Source organism: Bombina bombina, chromosome 2 (assembly GCF_027579735.1).
Source record: "Bombina bombina isolate aBomBom1 chromosome 2, aBomBom1.pri, whole genome shotgun sequence".
In the NCBI taxonomy this organism is placed as follows: domain Eukaryota; kingdom Metazoa; phylum Chordata; class Amphibia; order Anura; family Bombinatoridae; genus Bombina; species Bombina bombina.
The window spans coordinates 315,573,599-315,599,794 of NC_069500.1; the positions used below are offsets into that span (position 1 = coordinate 315,573,599).

General features: G+C 35.4%; 1 protein-coding gene across 1 annotated transcript in view; it reads left to right on the forward strand.

The window, feature by feature from the left end:
* The window catches only part of CHSY3 (chondroitin sulfate synthase 3), a 542,146-nt gene extending 517,232 nt beyond the window's left edge, over nucleotides 1-24,914 (forward strand). Inside the window, 1 exon segment of the mRNA XM_053701649.1 lies at nucleotides 22,464-24,914. Coding sequence (XP_053557624.1) covers nucleotides 22,464-24,023 — 1,560 coding nt within the window. The 3' untranslated portion in view covers nucleotides 24,024-24,914.
* The last annotated feature ends 1,282 nt before the right edge of the window (nucleotides 24,915-26,196 follow it).

Genomic DNA, 26,196 nt, shown 5'->3' on the forward strand with positions numbered 1-26,196 from the left:
TACTGTGATTAGTGCCACCACTGATATATGCTTAACATTAGTGTAAATTTAAACAAAACAACTTTTAATTCATTTTGCTAGTGTAATCTAATTTCATTTTCTATCAGGCCTGTGTGTCAGGCTCACACAGCATATACTGTGGTTAATGGCTGTGCCAGCCACCACTCATATCTGCTTAACATTATTGTAAATTTAAACAAAAAAACTTTTAAATCATTTTGCTAGTGTAATCTAATTTCATTTTCTATCAGGCCTGTGTGTCAGGCTCACACAGCATATACTGTGGTTAATTGCTCTGTGCCAGCCACCACTCATATCTGCTTAACAATCATTAGTGTAAATTTAAACAAAAAAACTTTTAAATCATTTTGCTAGTGTAATCTAATTTCATTTTCTATCAGGCCTGTGTGTCAGGCTCATACAGCATATACTGTGGTTAATTGCTCTGTGCCACCACTGATATCTGGTGTAACATTAGTGTAAAATTAATAAAAAAAAACTTTTACATCATTTGGCTAGTGTAATCTAATTTCTATCAGGCCTGTGTGTCAGGCTCACACAGCATATACTGTGGTTAATTGCTGTGCCAGCCACCACTCATATCTGCTTAACATTATTGACAACTTTTAAATCATTTTGCTAGTGTAATCTAATTTCATTTTCTATCAGGCCTGTGTGTCAGGCTCACACAGCATATACTGTGGTTAATTGCTCTGTGCCACCACTGATATCTGCTTAACAATCATTAGTGTAAATTTAAACAAAAAAACTTTTAAATCATTTTGCTAGTGTAATCTAATTTCATTTTCTATCAGGCCTGTGTGTCAGGCTCACACAGCATATACTGTGGTTAATTGCTCTGTGCAAGCCACCACTCATATCTGCTTAACATTAGTGTAAATTTAAACAACAAAACTTTTAAATCATTTTGCTAGTGTAATCTAATTTCATTTTCTATCAGGCCTGTGTGTCAGGCTCACACAGCATATACTGTGGTTAATTGCTGTGCCAGCCACCACTCATATCTGCTTAACATTATTGTAAATTTAAACAAAAAAACTTTTAAATCATTTTGCTAGTGTAATCTAATTTCATTTTCTATCAGGCCTGTGTGTCAGGCTCACACAGCATATACTGTGGTTAATTGCTCTCTGCCACCACTGATATCTGGTGTAACATTAGTGTAAAATAAAAAAATAAAAACTTTTAAATCATTTTGCTAGTGTAATCTAATTTCATTTTCCATCAGGCCCACAGCATATACTGTGATTAATAGCTCTGTTTTCCACCACTTATATCTGGTGTAACATTAGTGTAAGTTTAAATTTTTTTTACATCAGTTCTCTTCTAGTGTTATTTAATTTTAGTTGCCAGGCCAGCCTGGCTGCCACTAGTGCCAGCCTGTGTGTCAGGCTGCCAGCATATACTGTGCCTACTTCCATCCTCAGTGCCACCACTCCTATCTGGTGTAACATTAGTTGAAATTTTGTAAAAAAAAAACTTTTACATCAGTCTTCTAGTGTTATTTAATTTTAGTTGCCAGGCCAGCCTGCCACTAGTGCCAGCCTGTGTGTCAGGCTGCCAGCACATACTGTGCCTACTTCTATCCTGAGTGCCACCACTCCTATCTGTTGTAACATTAGTGTAACTTTAAAAAAAAAAAAAACTTTTACATCAGTCTGCTAGTGTTATTTAATTGCAGTTGCCTGTCTGCCAGCTTGTGTGCCAGGCCCACTTTCCAACTAGTGCCACAAATCATATTTGTTATAACAGTAGTGTAAATATTTAAAATAAAAACTTTTTTGACTGTGCACTTTATGGCTTAAAACCAGACTCTGCATCAACTATGTCATTTTCCGTGGGGGTTTTGCCATGGATCCCCCTCCGGCATGTCACAATCCAGGTGTTAGTCCCCTTGAAACAACTTTTCCATCACTATTGTGGCCAGAAAGAGTCCTTGTGGGTTTTAAAGTTCACCTGCCTATTGAAGTCAATGGCAGTTCGCGCGGTTTGCCGGTTCGCGAACAGTTGCGGAAGTTCAACATCACTATTTAAGGCCCATATACATTGTTGGTGGTAGCTTTGCTTATTCCAAAGTAATTGAATGTAACAAGAAGTCACAATTTAAGTCTGGAGGAAAGGAGATTTAATCTCCAGCAACTTTTTTTCACTGTAAGAGCAATCATTCTGTGGAACTCATTACCTAACATGGTAGTTAATGCCAATGCCTTAGATACATTAAGCATGACTTAGATACATTTCTGGCTAGAAACAGAATTCATGGATATGATTGCTTGCATTAAATAGGTCAGCTTTCCAATTTTATTAATGTAAGTACAATTGTCAGCTTCTTATTGTAAATCAGGTAGGATCTGTATAGGTTGAAATTGATAGATTTTTGTCGTCTTTCAACCTCATCTACTATGTTATATTTATATATTTATTTTTAATTTCTTTGTGAATTGATACGAGCATTAAGTATCAATGTATCAATGTTTATAATAAGAGAAAATCTCAGTTTTTACATAAATTATATCAGAATTTATATGCAAGTTACGTTATTCTACAAAGTTATTTATACATATTAAAAGCTAAATGTGTCAGAAAGATGATGCCAGGAATAGAAAAAAATTATAATCTGTTCTAAGAAAAAAATTTCATATTGGAGATCCTGCCATGCTTATGCTATTTTAATTTGATGTTAGCTCTAGGGATGCTTAAAATTTATGATAAAACTTTAATGTTAATAAAGTCAGTAGGAAGGAAGCATGACTTAATCTCCTTTGAGTCTAATCAACAGGAAAAAATCTGCCTGAAATGATTTTGAGCGTGAGAAGCCACTACTGAAAACATCTTTTAAAACAGAAAAGAAATTATTTAGGCACTATATTATTATTTTGTTTATTAGTCTTGATCCAATTATGAATAATGTCTCAATAGTTCTCAGTAGTTATAAATTATTAAACTTATAATCACAGTGGAAATTAAGGAGGAAGATGATGTATCTCAGGTGGTATTTTTAACATTTGTTGAGAAATTATGGCCTCTATTTAACAAAGTCTGTCGGACCTGATCCGACAGTGCGGATCAGGTCCGACAGACCTCGCTGAATACGGAGAGCAATACGCCCTCCGTATTCAGCATTGCACCAGCAGCTCACAAGAGCTGCTGGTGCAACGCCGTCCCCTGCAGACTCGCAGCCAATTGTTCTCCAGCAGGGGGGTGTCAATCAACCCGATCGTACTCGATCGGGTTGCTTGAATTGTGGCAAAGTCTGTCCGCCTGCAGGCGGACAGGTTATGAAGCAGCAGTCTTTGTGACCGCTGCTTCATAACTGCTGTTTCTGGCGAGCCTGCAGGCTCGCCAGAAACACGGGGCATCAAGCTCCATTCGGAGCTTGATAGATAGGCCCCTATATCTTTTATTTCAGTGGTATTATTTTACCAGGAAACTAAATTTTTAAGGTGTGTTTAGGGCAAATGTAGATATTTTATTTTATTATTATTCATTTTTGTATTTATATGTGTTTATGTATACCTTTGTGTTATATTTATTTAATATGTAGCAAACGTGTTGTCTGGAAGTGTAGTCTAGAAAGAAAAATGAAGTTATGTACTGCCAAACAATATCATATGTAGAACAGTAATAAATTAGAAATTATAGGTACATATCCTGCCTAATGGGCTAATGTTTACTTAATATTTTTTACTTGTAATGTAGCAACCTATTGTAATGCATCATCTTATTATAAAAGCAAAGCAGATGATAAAAAGCAAAACTTGGACAGGCTGACCCAAATAGGTCTGATTTAGTTAAAATGAAATTAACATACGGCTAGATTATGAGTTTTGTGGTAAGAGGGGTGCGGTGCTAACTTGCACGTTATTGTCACCGCTCACTTACCTACAGGTATTACAGGTTTTTATAAACCCGGCGTTAAAAGACAAGAAGTGAGCGTAGAGCAAAATTGTGCTCCATACCGCACTCCAATACCAGCGCTGCTTAAGTGGTGAGTTGCACAATTTCCCCATAGACATCAATGGGGAAAGCTGGCTGAAAAAAAGCCTAACACCTGCAAAAAAGCAGCGTAATGCAGCCCCATTGATTCCTATGGGGAAACAAATTTTATGTTTACACCTAACACCCTAAAATGAACCCCAAGTCTAAACACCCCTAATCTTACACTTATTAACCCCTGATCTGCTGCCCCGACATCGCAGACACCTACATTATACTTATTAACAATAAAGATGGTTCAGACCGAGCACCAAGGGTATACTTCAAGCTAATATACAAAGACCACCCAGCTGGTCTGGACAGAAATGAATCAAGTAGTGGGGTGTATACAGCGCCTGGATAGGCAGAGGTAGTAAAAACAATTCAGTAGTGAATATGGAAACACTCCTACGGTGCTGTAAATATAGTGAATGTAGTTTATTACATGGGGGTCAATTAAAAGATATACAGATACAATAGTGGATTAAACAGAATTCAGAGTAAAAAAACTTAACAATATATAAAATCTAAACGCTGAATGATGGATGTAAATTGTAGATGAACAAATGCTGTAAAGAACCAATCAAGGATACCATCCTGTATAAACATTTCTTGACTGTACACAAAGGGAACATCAAAGACCTCAAATATGCAGGGATCCAAAAGATCAGCAAAAACTGGAGAGGCAGCAACTACGAGAAAAAACTTCTCACTATGGAATCAAAATGGATATTTGTATTAGATTGCCTACATCCGAAAGGACTTAACAATAAGAAAGATCTTATCCATTTATCCATTTATTCTAGAATTAGAACTTTCTAATAGCCAAATCCATCCTACGTGTTTAGTTGGACTAGTACTTTGGATCATTTGGTTATGCCGCAGACATCTAACCATGCAACATATAATTGTTCCATCTCAAATACCACCGACAACCAAGAATCAGCCTTTCCACTTGTTTTAGACAACTTCCTCCCTCTTTCTCTAAAATATACATTTCCCTCTCTCTTTGATCACCACTAAACCGCTCATGAAGCATTTGGAGACTATCTCCACAGGTGTGGGCCAGTATAACAAGCAGTCCCCCACAACTATCCAAATATGAGCCTTTGTTTATATTTACAATCTATGGATACTGATAGCACCTGCACGATTGCCCCTCCCCTCTCGTCAATTCAATTAGTGGGTGTTGTTTCATATTTAATTAGTGGGTGTTGTTTCAAGTTTAAGGACTTACCACTATACGTTACCAATTTAATGTTTGTCACTATATGTCATCTAATGTAGTGGTATATATGATTCCCCATATATATGATATCCCCTACAGATTCTTCTATACATTATGTTTCTTTGTTTTATTATTGGCAGACTTCTGTATATATATATATATATTTTTACTGCCTTAACTCATTGGGGTTTATGTTTAGCTGATGTTTTGAATTTCCATTCTTTTATCTTCTATGTATCGTATACATTCATCTACTTAACACTGAAATATAAAGTTGATTACTATTAATTTACCTAATTAAGTGAGTTGCACATTCTATATCCCTTTATATATGTGCTATTAGATAAATAGAATTGCACTTTTCAGTACTCAGTAATTGTTCATGTATTTATTGAGGTGTCTGTTCATCTGGTATCTTTCCCATTTAAGACCTATATATTTTCCCATTAGAGACATATAGAGATATGTCCTCCCTCCCTGGTCCACCTTGGGCATTTTTGGCAACTGGAAGTGAGAACATATTTCCCATATACAGGATTTCGTAGTTTTTGCCATTATAGCAGTATGCTATATATTTGTTTTGCCATACTCTCAGTAGCCCCCATGTGAAAGTAAATACATCACAATTGTCCTTAATACATCAAGTCAACCAGTTGCCTCCTTCCATTTTTACCCTGAGCGTTATTTTGACAGGAGCCGACACCGGAAGTGACGTCACGTTCACTTCCGGTTTCGCGATATCAGGTAATTTAACGCTAGTACTCCTCTGTAAGGGATATATCACTATACTCAATCCATTTAACGAAATTAACTTATATAACCAACTTATGGAGACATTGCCTTTCCCTATATAACTATTTGCATCCCTCTGTGATTGCCGAAACCGGAAGCGGTATTAAGTCGAAACTAGAAGTGTTACCTATGAACTGTATATTAGATATCACATCACGTTTGTAAGCTGTAAAACATCATTATTGCTGTTAACATAGCGTAAATTGTATATTATTGTTTGTTATAATTGTCACCATCCAGATATATATGTCACTCATCATTTTTTAATCATTTTTTAACCTTTTTAACTACTTTACTAAATTTTACCCATGATACACTCCATCAGGAAGTGGGAGGCCCCAAACAGAGTATAGCTTACCATATAAAAGGCCACTTAATGCTACAACCATTATTGTCTTGAAAAAGGCCTTATATAGGCCGAAACGAGTCGACATTTGTTAAGCACATCTCTAATAGAACTTTTGATTTTTGTACATCTACACTATGTCTCTTTTATTTATTTTTTGCTAGGACTTTTTTAATAGTTTTCCAAGAACCCAGAGCACCATAGGACCATCACATTTTTGTATATATATATATATATATATATATGGACTAAATCTCACCGGAGGAGGCCTGTGAGGGGCAATGAGATAAGCAAAGTTATCTTGTGGGGCAGCAGAGCCTGCCGCTGGCTGAAGCTTCAATGTCTCCGCTTTCCACCTAACTGCCTGTGGTACAGCCCTTCCGCGGCCCCGACTGGGGCTATTTATCTGGGAGCCCCTGCCTTTCTCCTCTAGCTGCTCGACATATATCCGGTATGGATCTGTTTGCCGTGTCCTGGTTTGCGTTCCTGCCGATGCCAGTATGTGGTGATCAGTTGGTTCCAGATATTGGTCTCCAGTGTCAGGGCTCCCGGTTACTGTTCCCTCCATTTTGGTAAATGTAATGTCAGAGGTGGATACAAAATCCACCAGTTTCTCCGATTCTCCATGATCGATTACCTCTGCTCTTGATGCTGGGTGCGTCATAGGTTTAACGCCTTCTTGGCTGGTAGTTTCGGGAAGACTGTCTCGAGGGTTGCTCGGTATATTCTTTCGACATATCTTGCTTAATAAAAAGTCGTAAGGAGCCTTTTGTATTAGCTTGTCAAAGAGTCTCTCTATTTTTTCAGAATATGAAGCAGAATAGCAGTGGAACTCCGGTTCCTTCATGCAGGTCATTTTTAGGGATAATACAAATAGCGCTGTTCACAACCTTTCTGTTTGTAGGTTTCCCAATGTGTAGCTAATGATCTCCCTTGTTATCCAGTTAGAAAGAGATAGTGAAGAGATTCAGTATGTCGGGTTTTCAACCTCACTGATGACTCGGCTCTTCCCGGGGGGGAGGTGTATACCTAAAAAGTAGGCAGCCGCCTTAGGCTTTGCTCCAATCTGAGTCCCCAATATCATGAAAACAGCCAGAATGAACGATTTAGGATCCCAGTTGCCAGAACTGTGGAATATTCTGTAATAGTGATCTTTTCTTTGCTGTTCAATATTAATAATCAGTGGATTATTAAGGATCCATTGGAGCCCACAGAAAATGCGTCCTGTTCAGAACGCTGCACGGACACGCCCCCCTCCCTTTTGATTTTTTATATATTTTATTTTCATTTTTGCAACATTATTATTCACCATTTGGATGATTAATTTGGATACCACATTAATTTTGAGGATTTATTGACACTGTTGACACTTTATTCACTTGTGCTGGACTATTATTGTATATATGGGACACTATTCCCCAATATGAATCCTTGATTGGTTCTTTACAGCATTTGTTCATCTACCATTTACATCCACCATTCAGTGTTTAGATTTTATATATTGTCAAGATTTTTTACTCTGAATTCTGTCTTGTTTTTAATCCACTAATGTATCTGTATATCTTTTAATTGACCCCCATGTAATAAACTACATTCACTATATTTACACCACCGTAGAAGTGTTTCCATATTTACAACTGAATTGTTTTTACTACATCTGCCTATCCAGGCGCTGTATACACCCCACTACTTGATTATACTTATTAACCCCTAATCTGCCACTCTGGACATCCCCGCCACTATAATAAACATATTAACCCATTAAACCGCCGCAATCCCGCATCACAAACATTAGTTAAAGGGACACTGAACCCAAATTTTTTTTCTATCGTGATTCAGATAGAGCATGCAATTTTAAGTAACTTTCTAATTTACTCCTATTATCAAATTATTTTCATACTCTTGGTATCTTTATTTGAAATGCAAGAATGTAAGTTTAGATGCCGGCCCATTTTTGGTGAGCACACTGTGTTGTTCTTGCTGATTGGTGGATAAATTCACCTACCAATAAACAAGTGCTTTCCATGGTTCTAAACCAAAAAAATAGCCTAGATGCCTTATTTTTCAAATACAGAAAGCGAGAGAATGAAGAAAAATTGATAAGAGGAGTAAATTAGAAAGTAGTTTAAAATTCCATGCTCTATCTGAATCACAAAAGAAAAAATTTGGGTTCAGTGTCCCTTTAAATATTATTAGCCCCTAATCTGCCGCCCCCAACGTCGCAGTCACTATACTAAAGTTATTAACCCCTAAACCTAAGTCTAACCCTAACCCTAACACCCATTATCTTAAATATAATTAAAATAAATCTAAAAAAAACTACTATAAATAAATAATTCCGATTTAAAACTAAATACTTACCTGTAAAATAAACCCTAAGCTAGCTACAATATAACTAATATTTATATTGTAGCTAGCTTAGGTTTTATTTTTATTTTACAGGCAAGTTTGTATTTATTTCAACTAGGTAAAATAGTTACTAAATAGTTATTAACTATTTACTAACTACCTAGCTAAAATAAATACAAATTTACCTGTAAAATAAAACCTAACCTGTTACACTAACACCTAACCTTACACTACAATTAAATACAATTACCTAAATTAAATACAATTACCTAAATTAAATACAAATACCTAAATTACAACAAAAAAAACCCCCACTGAATTACACAAAATAAAAAACAAATTACAAGATATTTAAACTAATTACACCTAAACTAATAGCCCTATCAAAAAAAAAGCCCCCCCAACATAAAAAAACCCTAGCCTAAACTAAACTATCAATAGCCCTTAAAAGGGCCTTTAATGGGGCATTGCCCCAAAGAAGTAATCAGCTTTTTTACCTGTAAAAAAATACAAACAACCCCCCCAACAGTAAAACCCACCACCCACACAACCAACCCCCCAAATAAAATACTATCTAAAAAAACCTAAGCTCCCCATTGCCCTGAAAAGGGCATTTGGATGGGCATTGCCCTTAAAAGGGCAGTTAGCACTTTTGCGGCCCAAACCCTAACCTTTAAATAAAACCCACCTAATACACCCTTAAAAAAACCTAACACTAACCCCCTGAAGATTGACTTACATTTCTGAAGACCAGACATCCTTCTTCAAGGAAGCAGCAGAAGTCTTCATCCAACCGGGCCAAAGTCCTCAACGAAGCCGGGAGAAATCTTTATCCAAGCCGGGCGTAGTGGTCCTCCAGATTGGCATAAGTCTTCAACACATATATAAAGTAGTGTGCGCTGAGTATAACACCAGACTCCTAATAATACCTAAGTGTCTCTCACAATAGGTAAGAAGTAGCAGATAAAAAGAGTAGTAAGTAGGAGCACCTAGGCTAAAGGTGTGTATAAGCCAATAATATAACAGGAAATCCCTTCAATCCTAATTTATAAAGGACATATACAGATGCTCATATAAAAAATGGCTATGCAAATTTATTTAAATGAAAATATCAAGTAATTGAAGGCAGAAAATAGTTAAAACATATAAAATTTGGACGTCTCCGATATACATAAAAAACTTAAAAGTTGCCACCACAAAAACTTAGGGGAAAAAAGGAGGCCGTAATCAGCCCCTATACAGTTCCAAAGACGTACATTTACAAACAAATTGCTGGACAGTTCTAGATAACAGGGTTTCTCTTACCTTATTCGTCCGGACCAGTCTTAGACGGCTTACAGGCTTCTCACCTCCGTAGAGACACAAGTGCATAACCGTTGACGTCACATGTGTGGGAGCTGCCCTGTTGCTGTAGTTCTATTGGTTAGAACAGTCCTCGCAGCCAGAGAATTTTTCAGCCAATTCCGATGTAATTAAAGACTCGTATCTGCTCTTTAGTGCATATAGCACGCAGGTTACCTGTAATGCTTGTGGAGGTGGTCTGTATGGCCGGCCATACTACAGCTCTTGCCAGAGATTATACAGCAGTTGTTTATGCAATCAAAGGCTCCAGGTGTCTGTACCTCTCCGTCTGTTGTTAGGCTTCTAATGCGCCTGTGTCGGACTGACAGCACACTGTAGCAGTCTCTATATTAAAGACATAAGATCCTCATCAAACTAAAGAATATTAAGTACTGCAACTTAGTAGAACCTCAACGCGTTTCTCCCTTTGCAAGGCTTTTTCAAGATGAAACTGTTGCAGTCCCGGCTTCTTTTAAAGGGTTATCTGAGTTTCTTATTGGTTTAGTCACTTTATTTGATATTAATGGTGGTATACACATAGATACAGTGGTATTGGCAACAATATATATTAAATTAGTGTCAAAGTGAAGACCAGTGAATAGTGTGAATTAACTAATAATGTGTAAGTGTTCATAAACAGTAGTCATATCTGTATCTACAATCAACAAGATATCTATCAGTCTAATTAGAACGGTGAAATGTCCAATTCTGAATTGAGACCGGCAGGGTATAAAGTATCATACTTGTAAATGTATTCTACCTCCTTCAGAAGTAGATATTTGTCTATATTCCCTCCTCTCCTGTTCTGTTGTATATGCTGTATCCCCCAGTATTTTAAATCCTTCATCCTCCCATTGTGCACCTCTTTAAAGTGTTTAGAAAGCCTTGTATCTTCTGTTTTCTTTTCAATACATAGGATATGTTCTCTAATCCTGTCCTTAATCATCCTCTTTGTCTCCCCAAAATATATAAAATTGCAGGAACATTGTAATACATAAATGACCCCCTTAGTGGTACATCTAATAAGGTCCTTTATTATACTTTCTTCCCTTGTAGTGGGAATGGTTAGAGAGCGTTTCTTACAGCTATGTTGACAGGCTTTACATGAGTAGCAGGGGAAAAAAAACAGAAACCTTAATCCCAGAAAGATCTTTATGTGCTTGAATCTGTCTTTTCTTATCCTTAAATACACTAGGTGCTAGCATTGATTTAAGATTTTTTGTCTTTCTAAATATTAGTTTTGGTTTGGATGCGAGTTTATCCCCTATCACTGGGTCAGCCTTCAGTATGTGCCAATGCTTATTCAATATTTTTCTCATTATTCCATGGTCAGTACTAAAGTCAGTAATGAAAGGAGTGGTGATCAAATCATGTTCGGTCTCAGTATTTTTCTGCTTATATGATAGTAAAGATCTTCTATCAGTTTTTCTAGCCCTTTTTACTGCCTTATTGACCATCTCTTTTTCATATCCCCTATCCCTAAATTTTTCAACAAGATTTCAATCTGATTTTCAAAATCTGATAGTCTAGTGCAGTTCTTTCTGATTCTCAGGCTTTGTCCTTCCATTGTTTTAAATGGCAGCTCTTAGCATGTATAAAACTGTTGGAGTCAACCTACTTAAAATGAGTCTTTGTTTCAAAAGAACTATTAGCCACCATGATTTCCAAATCCAGAAAGATGATCGTCTCTTTACTATAATTACAAGTAAAATTGAGACCTCTATCATTAGCATTCATGTTCTCAAACATACTATTTAGATCAGATTCTGAGCCCCTCCATATAATCAGAATATCATTGATGTATCTTCTATAGAGCACGAGGTCTGCACCATAGCCGTTCTCTTGGAAGAAAGTTTCTTCACAACTACCCATAAAGAGATTGGCATAGCTTGGTGCAAACCTTGTGCCAATAGCTGTTAATCCGGATGGCATCTTCTATCTTCATCCATCTGACGAGGAGCGGCTCCATCTTCAAGACATCCGACGTGGAGCATCCTCTTCTTCCGACGACTAAAGACGAATGAAGGCTCCTTTAAGTGACATCATCCAAGATGGCGTCCCTTAGATTCCCATTGGCTGATAGAATTCTATCAGCCAATCGGAATTAAGGTAGAAAAAATCCTATTGGCTGATGCAATCAGCCAATAGGATTGAGCTTGCATTCTATTTTCTGATATAATTCGATCAGCCAATTGGAATCTAAGGGTCGCCATCTTGGATGACATCACTTAAAGGAACCTTCATTCGTCTTTAGTAGTCAGAAGAAGAGGATGCTCCGCGGCAGATGTCTTGAAGTTGGAGCCGCTCCACGTCAGATGGATGAAGATAGAAGATGCCGTCTGGATGAAGACTTCGGCCTGTCTGGAGGACCACTTTGTCCAGCTTGGATGAAGACTTCTCCCAGCTTCATTGAGGACTTCTGCCCTGTTGGATGAAGACTTCTGCCGCTTCCTTGAGGATGGATGTCCGGTCTTCAGAACTGTAAGTCGATCTTCAGGGGTTTAGTGTTAGGTTTTTTAAGGGTGTATTGAGTGGGTTTTATTTTTAAGGGCAATGCCCATCCAAATGCCCTTTTCAGGGCAATGGGAAGCTTAGGTTTTTTTAGATAGTATTTTATTTGGGGGGTTGGTTGTGTGGGTGGTGGGTTTTACTGTTGAGGGGGTTGTTTGTATTTTTTTTTACATGTAAAATAGCTGATTACTTTGGGGCAATGTCCCGCAAAAGGCCCTTTTAAGGGCTATTGATAGTTTAGTTTAGGCTAGGTTTTTTTTTTTTTTTTGATAGGGCTGTTAGATTAGGTGTAATTAGTTTAAATATCTTGTAATTTGTTTATTATTTTCTGTAATTTAGTGTTTGCTTGTTTTTTGTACTTTAGTTAATTTAATTTATTTAATTGTTGTTAATTCAGTTAATTTATTTAATTATAGTGCAGTGTTAGGTGTTGTTGTAACTTAGGTTAGGTTTTATTTTACAGGTACTTTTGTATTTATTTTAGCTAAGTCGTTATTAAATAGTTAATAACTATTTAATAATTATCGTACCTAGTTAAAATAAATACAAACTTGCCTGTAAAATAAAAATAAACCCTAAGCTAGATACAAAGTAACTATTAGTTATATTGTAGCTAGCTTAGGGTCTATTTTACAGGCAAGTTTTATAGGATTATAGGAATTTTTAGTTAGATTTATTTTAATTATATTTAAGTTAGGGAGTGTTAGGGTTAGGGTTAGACTTAGGTTTAGGGGTTAATACTTTTATAGTATAGTGGCGGCGACGTTGGGGGTGGCAGTGTAGGTAGGTTGCGGTGACATTGGGGGCGGCAGATTAGGGGTTAATAAATATAATGTAGGTGTCGGCGATGTTGGGGGCAGCAGATTAGGGGTTCATAAGTATAATGTAGGTGGCGGCAGTGTCGGGAGTGGCAGATTAGGGGTTACTAAATATAATGCAGGTGTCGGCAATGTTGGGGGCAGCAGATTAGGGGTTAATAAGTGTAAGATTAGGGGTGTTTAGACTCGGAGTTCATGTTAGGGTGTTAGGTGTAAACATAAAATGTGTTTCCCCATAGGAATCAATGGGGCTGCTTTACTGAGTTTTATACTGCTTCTTTGCAGGTGTTAGACTTTTTCTCAGCCGGCTCTCCCCGTTGGTTCCAATGGGGAAATCGTGCACGAGCACGTACGACCAGCTCACCGCTGACTTATGCAGTGCTGGTATTGGAGTGCGGTAAGGAGCAAAATTTTGCTCAACGCTCACTTCTTGCCTTTTAACGCCGGGTTTGTAAAAACCCATAATACCAGCGCTGCATGTAAGTGAGCAGTGAGTAAAAACTGCTCGTTAGCACCGCACAGCTCAAAACGAAAAACTCGTAATCTAGCCGATAAATAACAAAATATAATAGTGGAAACATTTTTACATTCCTTTCTGTAAATAATTCAATCTGTATTGTTTTTGCTTTTATCTATCAAAGCATAAGGGACTTTATTTACTAGAAATGATTAAATTGCATTCCATGTGTATAAAATGTAAATCAACCTAAATAACTGAAATCAATTAATTGTTAACCTTTTCTTAATTACCTGAAAATGAATGATATAATAAATTAATATTTCACTTGGTAAAATGTGGAACTCTAAATGTACTACATATTTCACTGATATCTTCCTATTTCATTGCTGGTATTCCTAGAACAACATGGGTACACTGATTCTGAGTTTCCAAGTGACAAGAATTACAAGGCAAATTAAAGGGACATGAAACCTAAAATGTTATGATTCAAATAGAGCATACGATTGTAAACAAATATCAAATTGTCTGTTATCAAATGTGCTTCATTATTTTTTTATCCTTTGATTAAGTAGCAGTAATGCACTACTGGGAGCTAGATGGACACGTTTGTTGAGCCAATGGCAAGAGGTATATATGTGCAGTCACCAATCAGCAGCTGGCTCCTAGTAGAGTATTGTTGCTCCTGAGCCAACCTATGTATGATTTTCAAAATGATACCAGGAGAACAAAGCAAATTAGATAATAAAAGTAAATTGAAAGTTATTAAAATTTCTATCTGAGTCATGAAAGTTTTATTATGACTCTACTGTTCCTTTATGTTAAGGAAAAGTATGAAGCTGAGAACGTTGTATCTAAAATAATTCAAATATTTTTTACTTATTTTTTTAAGCAGGATACTTTCAGTATGCTATAATAAATATGAACTAATAGTGTATTTGCCTTTATAGGAGAGTAATGCTGTAGAACTATTTTCCTTAATTTTAAAAGTAAATTGGGACCATTATGATTTATTAAAAAAAAATAATATATATATATATATATATATATATATATATATATATATATATATATATATATATGAAGAAAATCTACAAATCACACTCAAATGCAATCAAGTCAATCAGTCATTTTCATGGTATGATCAGTTATGTCCTAAATAGGGGTTCCCACTGCCAGAGGGGCAAAAAATAGCATTTACCGGTATATTGACTTTTTCCTAGCTTTAAAATGTAATGAACTACTAACTTTTTACCTCTGAACTATAGACTTTACTTGCCTGAATGGTAAATTGTAGTGATATTTTCCACATACATATACAGTGCACTCCACTAATATTGGCACCTTTAGTAAATATGAGCAAAGAAGGCTGTGAAAAATTGTCTTTATTGTTTAACGTTTTAATCTTAAAAATACACAAACATACTCTCATTGATATCAAACAATTGCAAACACAGCACAGGTTTCTAAAAAAAAAAATTTGTTAAATATACATATGGCACAATTATTGGCACCCCTATGAATTCATATGAAAATATAAAAATTGTATAAATGTATATTCCCATTGATATATTACATTTTTTAGTAAACCTGGGTGACTTGGAACAGGACATTGTTCAACCATGACTTCCTGTCTCACAGGGGTATAAATATGAGGTAACACATAGGCCAGATTCCCTTAGTCATTCATCACAATGGGTAAGACCAATTCATTTAGCTGTGATGTAGTTAAAAAAATTGGAAGTGGCTATATAATTTATTATGCAAATAGGGAGAGCATAAAAAGCTAAAGTGATTTTATAGAAACATAAAAATCATATAAAAGCGTGAACACTTTATTATACAGGTATATGTACAAACAAGAAATAGCACTAGGGTACCTTAATGTGAAATATATATATTCAAAATATATGTAAAGGATTTCCAAAAAAATATAAAAAAATGCCCTGATAACAGAATAAAAAAAAAAAAATTCAATTTGAAAGAGTGAATCCTGTGAAAATAATTTGTCTAATATTCAGTTATATGGTAAGGAAAAAAAATCGAATTAAGTGTGCCCATCCTTAATTCATATGATGTTGGCATAGTTGAATAGAAATGACTGGTTAAAAAGAGTCCCAAAAAAAAAATATATGTGAAAAAATAAAGTGCTTGAGCAGTCTGTTATCGATGCATTTCGGCCCTGAACTGGGCCTTTTTATTTTTTCACACACACAGTTTATATATATATATATATATATATATATATATATATATATATATATATATATATATATATATATATATAGTAACATAGTAGATAAGGTTGAAAAAAGACTGAAGTCCATCGAGTTCAACCTATACAAATCTAAAATACTTACAAAAAGCTCCAGTTAAGCTTAAATAACCCCATTAAAATGTGACCCATTTAATACTAGCAATCATATCCATGAATTTTGTTTATATACAGAAATTTATCCAGACTATTTTTAAATGTATCTATGGTATTGGCATTCACTACCTCCTTTGGTAATGAGTTCCACAATTTTATTGCTCTTATATATAATTTTTCACATATATATGTTTTTTTCATTGGACATTTCTATTCAACCACGCCAACATCATATGAATTGAGGATGGACACATTTAATTGAAATCTTTTTTTCCTTACCATATATGGATATTGGACACATTCTTTTCACAGGATTCACTCTTTCAAATTGGATGTTTTGGGATACTGTTTTCAGGACATTTTTTGGACATTGTTTTGGACATTCTATACATATATTTTTTTTTATTTTTTCAAATTAGCGTACCCTAGTGCTATTTCTTGTTTGTACTTAGAAATGTATAATAAGTTGTTTTTATATCATTTTTATGTTTCTGTAAAATCACTTTTGCCTTTTAGGTACTCCCTATTTGCATAATGAATAATATTTTTTTCTAGCATGTCTCAAGACTATTTCAATTTGTGGTTAAATGGTTTGCATTGATTTCTTATTATGCCAAAACATTTTCCATTGTTGAGCAAATTAACTCTGCTACTATTGTTATATAAGTGCAAGCATGTATAAATTATGTCAATGGAAGTGTTGGCCTAAACGTTATAGTAAATGGCTATATGGATTAAAATACATAGTAGACTGAACAGTTTAGCTTAATGTCTGCAGATTTTGTAATGTTGTCATATAAATAAATGTGTAAGTGTGAATGTGAAGAATGTGATCATGATAAATTCAGTAGACATCTCTTATTGCTAATTTTCATTTTTACTGAAAAAAATAATAATTATAAACCACAATATTGAAATGATTGCTTATGACATCTTTATTTGCAGCAACATAATTTAATAAAATGTGAAAATATTTGAATCATTGTTTTTTAAGATGTAAAATTCAGACATAGTTATGTATATTAAAATGAGATCCAGTTTAAGCGCAAACAACTTTAAGATAAATACCTGTTTTCCTCTTCTGTAAATCACTGAATGAACTATTCATTGCATTTTCTGCTTCCTTCTAAATAAGCCATTTTGTTTTTTACTTGAATAGGTACTTTGGATTGGCTATTAGCATTGCTGCAGCAAATGCAAAGCCAATACTCAGGCAATACACAGGAGTGTGCCTTGGAACAGTAACTGTTCTTTGAGAGAATTCCTAAAAAGAAATCAGATGTTTATTTATTTTTTAAGGGAAGTGTGGCTTTTTCAGGCAGATTTCTCCTTGTTCTACAATAGAACAGCTTGATGTATAAATGTCTAATGAGTACTGCCAACGATAACCAATTTGCTTTGCTCTAAAATAATATGACATATTTGCTAAAATGAAGAAACTAATGGAGAAATAATTAACAATCCATTTTCCAAAATAAAAAGGTTTATGTACTGTACATGTTATGGGGTGTATTGAAAGAAAATGCATCTATATGAGAGGAATACACAGTAATATTTCCAATAATAGTATGTTTGCTTATTTCGGGATTTTAGCAGATACTGTATATAAGTATTTAGATAAATATTTCCAATTATGATTTTGCCAAAGAGACATTGAAGTAGTATTACAATTTAATTACCTGACGCTGGTATTACGAGTCTTGCAGGTTTAGCTGCACCGCACACTTTTTTGGCCATAATGCAACGTAACTACTGCAGCTTTCTAAAAGTCCTTTTTCAATGGGACTTCCTTTGCGCCGGTATTACGAGTCTGCCTGGGAGGCCAAAAAGTGAGAGGTACACCCTATACCATCAAGATCCATACCGTAAATTGAAACTCAGTAATTATGGGTTTTATGCTACAACGCCGTAACATAAAAGTCATAACTAAAGTGCTAAAAAGTACACTAACACCCATAAACTACCTATTAACCCCTAAACCGAGGCCCTCCCGCATGACAAACACTAAAATAAAATTATTAACCCCTAATCTGCCACTCCGGACATCGCCGCCATTATAATAAACAAATTAACCCCTAATCTTCTGCCCAACATCGGCGCCACTTACATTATACTTATTATCCCCTAATCTGCTGCCCCCGACCTCGCCGCCACCTACATTACACTTATTAACACCTAATCTGCTGCCCCTAACATCGCCACCACCTACCTACATTTATTAACACCTAATCTTCCGCCCCCAACGTCGCCGCCAATATACTAAAGTTATTAACCCCTAACCCTAAGTCTAACCCTAACCCCAACCCCCACTAACTTTAATGTAATTAAAATAAATCTAAATAAAACCTACTATTAACTAAATAATTCATATTTAAAACTAAATACCTGTAAAATAAACCCTAAGCTAGCTACAATATAACTAATAGTTACATTGTAGCTATCTTAGATTTTATTTTTATTTTACAGCTAGTGAAAGTTTGTATTTATTTTAACTAGGTAGACTAGTTAGTAAATAGTTATTAACTATTTACTAGCTACCTAGCTAAAATAAATACAAACATACCTGTGAAATAAAACCTAACCTGTCTTACACTAACACCTAACATTACACTACAATTAAATCAATTACATTAATTAAATACAATTAACTAAATTACAAACAAAAAACACACTAAATTACACAAAATAAAAAAGATATGACAAAATATTTAAACTAATTACACCTAATCTAATAGCCCTATGAAAATAAAAAAGCCCCCCAAATTAAAAAAAAACCCTAGCCTGCAATAAACTACCAATAGCCCTTAAAAGGGCCTTTTGCGGGGCATTGCCCCAAATAAATCATCTCTTTTACCTGTAAAAAAAATACAAACACCCCCCCAACAGTAAAACCCACCACCCACACAACCAAACCTCCCAAATAAAAACCTAACTAAAAAAACCTAAGCTCCCCATTTCCCTGAAAAGGGCATTTGTATGGGCATTGTCCTTAAAAGGGCATTTACCTCTTTTTCCGCCCAAAGTCCCTAAGCAAAAAATAAAACCCACCCAATAAACCCTTAAAAAAAACTAACACTAACCCCCGAAGATCCACTTACAGTTCTTGAAGACCCCACATCCATCCTCAACAAAGCGGCAGAAGTCTTCATCCAAGTGGGCAGAAGTCCTCAACGAAGCTGGGAGAAGTCTTCATCCAAGCGGCAAGAAGTGGTCCTCCAGATGGGCAGAAGTCTTCATCCAGACGACATCTTCTATCTTCATCCATCAAGCGCGGAGCAGCTCCATCTTCAAGACATCCGACGTGGAGCATCCTCTTCTTCAGACGGCGACTGAAGAATGAAGGTTCCTTTAAGGTACGTCATCCAAGATCCAATCAGCCAATAGAATGCAAGCTCAATCCTATTGGCTGATTGGATCAGCCAATAGGATTGAAGCTCAATCCTATTGACTGATTACATCAGCCAATAGGAATTTTTCACCTCTAATTCTGATTGGCTGATAGAATTCTATCAGCCAATCGGAATTCAAGGGACGCCATCTTGGATGACATCCCTTAAAGGAACCTTCATTCTTCAGTTGCCATCGGAAGAAGAGGATGCTCCGCGCTGGATGTCTTGAAGATTAAGCCGCTCCGCGCCGGATGGATGAAGATAGAAGATGTCGTCTGGATGAAGACTTCTGCCCGTCTGGAGAACCACTTCTTGCCGCTTGGATGAAGACTTCTGCCGCTTCGTTGAGGATGGATGTCGGGTCTTCAAAAACTGTAAGTGGATCTTCGGGGGTTAGTGTTAGGCATTTTTAAGGGTTTATTGGGTGGGTTTTATTTTTAGCTTAGGGACTTTGGGCAGAAAAAGAGCTAAATGCCCTTTAAGGGCAATGCCCATACAAATGCTCTTTTCAGGGCAATGGGGAGTTTAGGATTTTTTAGTTAGGTTTCTATTTGGGGGGTTTGGTTGTGTGGGTTGTAATTTTTTTACAGGTAAAAGAGCTGATTTCTTTGGGGCAATGCCCCGCGAAAGGCCCTTTTAAGGGCTATTGGTAGTTTAATGTAGGCTATGGTTTTTTTTATTTTGGGGGGCTTTTTTATTTTCATAGGGCTATTAAATTAGGTGTAATTAGTTTAAATATTTGATAATTTCTTTTTATTTTGTGTAATTTAGTGTTTTTTTTTTGTAATTTAGTTAATTGTATTTAATGTAATTGCTTTAATTGTAGTGTAATGTTTGGTGTTAGTTTGACAGGTTTGGTTTTATTTTACAGGTAAATGTGTATTTATTTTAGCTAGGTAGTTAGTAAATAGTTAATAACTATTTACTAACTAGTCTACCTAGTTAAAATAAATACAAACTTGCCTGTGAAATAAAAATAAAACCCAAGATAGCTACAATGTAACTATTAGTTATATTATAGCTAGCTTAGGGTTTATTTTAGAGGTAAGTATTTAATTTTAAATAGGAATTATTTTGGTAATAATAGAAATTTTTATTTAGATTTATTTTTATTATATTTAAGTTAGGGGTGTTAGGGTTAGGGGTTAATAACTTTAGTATAGTGGCGCCGACGTTGGGGCTGGCAGATTAGGGGTTAATAAGTGTAATATAGGTGTCGGCGATGTCAGGGGCAGCAGATTAGGGGTTAATAAGTGTAGGTAGGTGGCGGCGATATTGGTGGCGGCAGATTAGGGGTTAATAACTGTAATGTAGGTGTCGGCGGTGTCGGGTGGCAGATTAGAGGTTAATAAGTGTAAGGTAGGTGGTGGTGACATTGGGGGCGGCAGATTAGGGGTTAATAAGTGTAATGTAGGTGTCGGCGGTGTCGGGGGCAGCAGAGTAGTGGTTAATAGGTGTAATATAGGTGTCGGCGATGTCAGGGGCAGCAGATTAGGGGTGTTTAGACTAGGGGTTTATGTTAGGGTGTTAGGTGTAAACATAACTTTTGTTTCTCCATAGGAATCAATGGGGCTGCGTTACGGAGCTTTACGCTCCTTTATTGCAGGTGTTAAGCTTTTTTTCAGCCGGCTCTCCCCATTGATGTCTATGGGGAAATCGTGCACAAGCACCTAAAACCAGCTCACCACAACGCTGGTATTGGAGTGCAGTATGGAGCTCAATTTTGCTTTACGCTGCAATATTGCCTGCTAACGCTGGGTTTTTGTAAACCTGTAATAGCAGCGCTGTAGGGAGGTGAGTGGTGACAATTACTTGCAACTTAGCACCGAGCAGCTCTTACCGCAAAACTCGTAATCTAGCCATGAGTTTTTTTACCTGCTAAATTGTAATAATTAAGGAAGATTTTTATTTTTTGTTTTAATAATAATCATTCATTGTTCTCTAGTTCCTTGCAGCTTATTATTTCAGACTTTGTTGTGATCTCCTGCTTTAATTACTACAATTTTATGCAGCTTTTATAATTTTTATAATGATTATTAACTTGTGTTTAATTTAGGTTTATATGTAAATTATTATTTTTTTCATTAAAGTGAAGGTAAACTTGCCTTGATGCCGATCCAGTTTGTCATTCTTTGTTTAAAATCAGTATGACTTTCATTCATCAAACCTTCTAAATTTTAGTGTAATTCGAGTTATTAGCGTTTTAAATCAATTACTGCTGGTACACAAATTCAGCCCGTTTTTGTTTAGTTTGTGTTTTGGCTATATCACGTGTTTCTGTTATCCAATTGATGATCTGGCCGTTAGGCGGCCGTCACTCCATATCACCCACCTCCTTTATCTCTGCGCATGCCTCCTTAATCTCTGCGCATGCGCTATTCTGCGCTATTCTTTATTATTTATATTAAATCCCTTGCGCGCTCCCGTTTCTCTTTTGCATAATGGCCTTGCATGCGCAGTACAGTTGAATCCCCGATTTGCGCAGGCGTGGTTGATCAGAGCATCTGATCCGATCATCGTGCACACGATTTTGAGAGACGTAATAGAGCGGGTGGGACCGCTCTATACGCCACAGACCAACAAAGCAGGAACTAGAGAGAGGGAGGAGTCGCCATCAAAACCATAGCGTTTAGATAAATGTATGTACATTGATAATTTTAAAAGTAAGAGAAAGTATAATTTAGCGATCAGATTATGCTAATAATAAGTAATGAATTTATGTATTTAAAAGCTTACAACTTTACCTTCACTTTAATATTAATACTTTATCTTTGCACTGTCATAGGCAGAACCTATTTTTTTTGTTTGTTTATTTTTTAAATAAATATATATATATATAAATTACATTTTTGTTTTTTCCCCCAGATGCAACAATTGTTCCATGAAAATTATGAACACAACAGAAAAGGATATATACAAGATCTACACAACAGCAAAATTCATACGGCTATAACACTGCATCCCAATAAAAGGCCTGCATACCAGTACAGACTGCATAACTATATACTGAGCCGGAAGATTTCTGAATTACGGTTCCATACCATCTTACTTCATAGAGAAAGTATTTTAATGAGCAAACTCAGCAACAGTGAGATAAGCAAAGAAGATCAACAACTTGGCATGATGCCATCTTTTAACAGATTTCAGCCTCGTCAAAGGAATGAAGTTATTGAATGGGAGTTTCTAACAGGAAAAAACATTTATTCCATGTCTGCTAATCTTCCTCCATCTCAGGGTCTAAATAATGTTCTCAAGGTATCTTTGGATGATACTGTGATGCAGGTAATGGAAATGATCAATGAGAACTCCAGATCTCGAGGAAGATTAATTGATTTCAAAGAAATTCAATATGGATACCGTAGGATTCATCCTATGTATGGTGTAGAATATGTATTGGATTTGTTGCTTTTGTACAAAAGGCATAAAGGAAGAAAACTCACTGTACCTGTAAGACGGCATGCATATCTTCAACAATCATTTAGCAGACCATATTTCAAAGAAGAGGAAGAATTGGATGTCCAAAGTTTCTTAGAGAATATTAATAGCGATTCTCAATCATTTTCTTTTTTTTCCAATTCATTGAAAATGTTTTCTTCTCTGCATGCCACTAAGGAAATGAGACAAAACTATGACAAGAAAATACATTTTCTAGTTCCTCTCACCGGGAGGTATGACATTTTCATAAGGTTTATGGAAAACTTTGAAAAGACTTGCCTGATTACAAAGCAAAATGTAAAATTAGTGCTAATCATATTCAATTCTGATAACTCTGATTCCAGTAAGCACATTGAATTAATGGAAGAATACCAGAATAAGTATCCGCAGGCAGACATAAGTTTTATAACCATGACAGGTCAATTTTCAAGGGGTTTAAGTCTTGATAGAGGATCCGCTCAATTTGACAATGACACTTTACTTCTCTTTTGTGATGTAGATCTAATGTTCACATCAGACTTCCTTCAACGATGTAGAGATAACACTATTCAGGGACAGCAAGTCTATTACCCAATTGTGTTTAGCCAGTATGATCCAAAAGTAACATATGGAGGAAATCCTCCAGCTGACAGTAACTTTGTTTTCACAAAGAAAACTGGGTTTTGGAGAGACTATGGATTTGGAATTACTTGTATCTACAAAAGTGACCTATCAAAAATTGGTGGGTTTGATACCTCTATCCAAGGCTGGGGATTGGAAGATGTTGACCTCTTCACTAAAGTGATATCATCTGGGCTGAAGGCATTTAGGAGTCAGGAAACAGGGATAGTTCATGTTTTTCATCCTGTTCAATGTGACCCTAACTTAAATCCCAAGCAGTATAAGATGTGTTTGGGTTCTAAGGCAAGTACATTTGCATCTGCAGCACAGTTAGCAGAAATTTGGTTAGAAAAACATTTAGGTGTTGGATATAACCGAACTCACTCCTGACATGTCAACTCTGCCATCAAAGAGAGTTTACCTCATTTATTTTTTGTGATCATTGTCCATAAACTCCTCTTTGTAGTCTTCCAAAGGATAATTGTTAATTACAGACAGAAAAACTGTACTGATTACTGGTATTATAAGTTCCTAGTGAGGATGGCCATTTTCATCACTCTCTATGAAGATATGTCAAAGATTTACCTTTTATTTTCAAGGAGCACATCTACAAAGTCCCATCCCAGAAGACTGTTCTTTTTGGGTACTAGGATGCAATATCAGTCGCTATTGTGTTTGTCAAAGTGAATGTGACAAATATTTACTGGTGAAGGTACCACAAAAGTGCATTATGCTTCCCTTGTGGAAGAGACTTGAGTTTTATAATTTATAAGAAGACTTAGATATATGAACAATACTTTTCTTCATCTTTAGAATTTTTAAAGTAAAGAAATAACTATGATTGTATCTTTATTTTTTAAAACAGAATTGAAGATGGTTTTTCCATAAGCAGCTGGTACTGGCTACCAAGGTCCTTAATGTCTTATTATATGTTCTAGTTCCCAGTGTTTTGCTGTTAGTGCAAAATATGTTTATTTTCTCCAGGGAACATCCATTTAATCATAATTCAAATACTGTATGTTCTATGAGCTTTTTTGTGTGAATCATTGTCCTTTATTTGCTGGCAAGAAGATGATTTAAAAGGACATTATTATTTATATTAATTGTTTTTATTCTACAACTGTGTAAATCAACGCAGACATGAAACAGCAATGTTAATTCAGGGTCAGGCTACATTTAGAATGAGGGTCTGCACTTAAGAGTCTTAAGAATAAAAAAAAATACAGTGAATTTATTATTTTATCAATATTTGGATCAATTTCCATGATCTTCTAACTCTGTGTTAATATGACCATCTCATAACATAATAAGATGAAAAGTTTTAAAAAGGATGATACATTCATTGTATGTAAGTTTTTTTTTCTAAAGTTCTACACAATTTACTGTGTTTATTTGTAACAATGACATAGACCAAAACTGCATTTCTATTGCATCCTAATGGTTAAATGTCTTAGCTGATGCTTAAAGGTGCAGTGCGACTATACTGGTCCAAATCACATGTGTTTTCCCTTTTATGTTAGCAATTCTATTCTTTATTTATTTAATACAAAAATACCAGTATTTTAATAATTAAATTCCTTTTCCAAACAGAAAAGCCAATTATATATTCCTTTTTCTGTTAACCTATTTTATCATTGAAATGTTCTAATTGTATTTCAATTCTCTAAAACAACAACAAAAATGAAATGTCTCAATACAGATGTTCCCAGTTTAAAATTCAATTTAAAGGTTTAATATGCAAGATAAATTCACAGATATAGGTTGTTAGTCAAAATAAATCAACTAAACAACTAACAATTTGCTTCCCTATTTCAGGATTTCATATTATTTTTAGGATATATACTCAGAGTGCAATTTATATAAAATGTAATGCTGTATGGTTTACTAAAACATAAACCATATTATCAAAAAGAAAGGTGCTAAGCAGACAAAACAAAGTGCGCTATTTTATTCTCATATGTACATTACATACATTTAAATAACACCTTTAAATAACATGTCTCGGATTTTAGAAACAATTGCTAACATTTCTGTTATTAGCTCCTTAAATGAATAAAAGCAAGCATTTATAAAAAGCTTTAATATACAGAGCAAACTCTTGAATGAAGTAGGACTGCACCCTTAAAATTATGTTGGCTCCTCTGACAAAGATAAATTATGTGTGTGAAATGTACTGTTCTTTTCTATGCTAAATTGTTTCATTGGTTAAATAAGGTTGATCTTAACAGTGGTTACTTGGTGTCCTTCAAAAATAGAGTGGTATTAACAATTTCATCTTAAAATAGTTACACAGATTATTTATGGCTGCCCATTTATATCCAATTATGTGCCATATGAAGAGGCAAAATACAGTAGGTAGAAATATGTTCATGCCAAATATTAAGGTTCAGGGTGAGAGTTCTAATAAAACTATAGCAGACTTTGTGCACAATATTAATAAAATAACAATAACCTGCAGTGTTTAAATATAACCATTTAGTCAAACAGTTTTGTAGCAATGTAGCCAGAATATTTATACCAACTCTGGTGTTAATATACAGATCCATGTTTTACTATCATACCG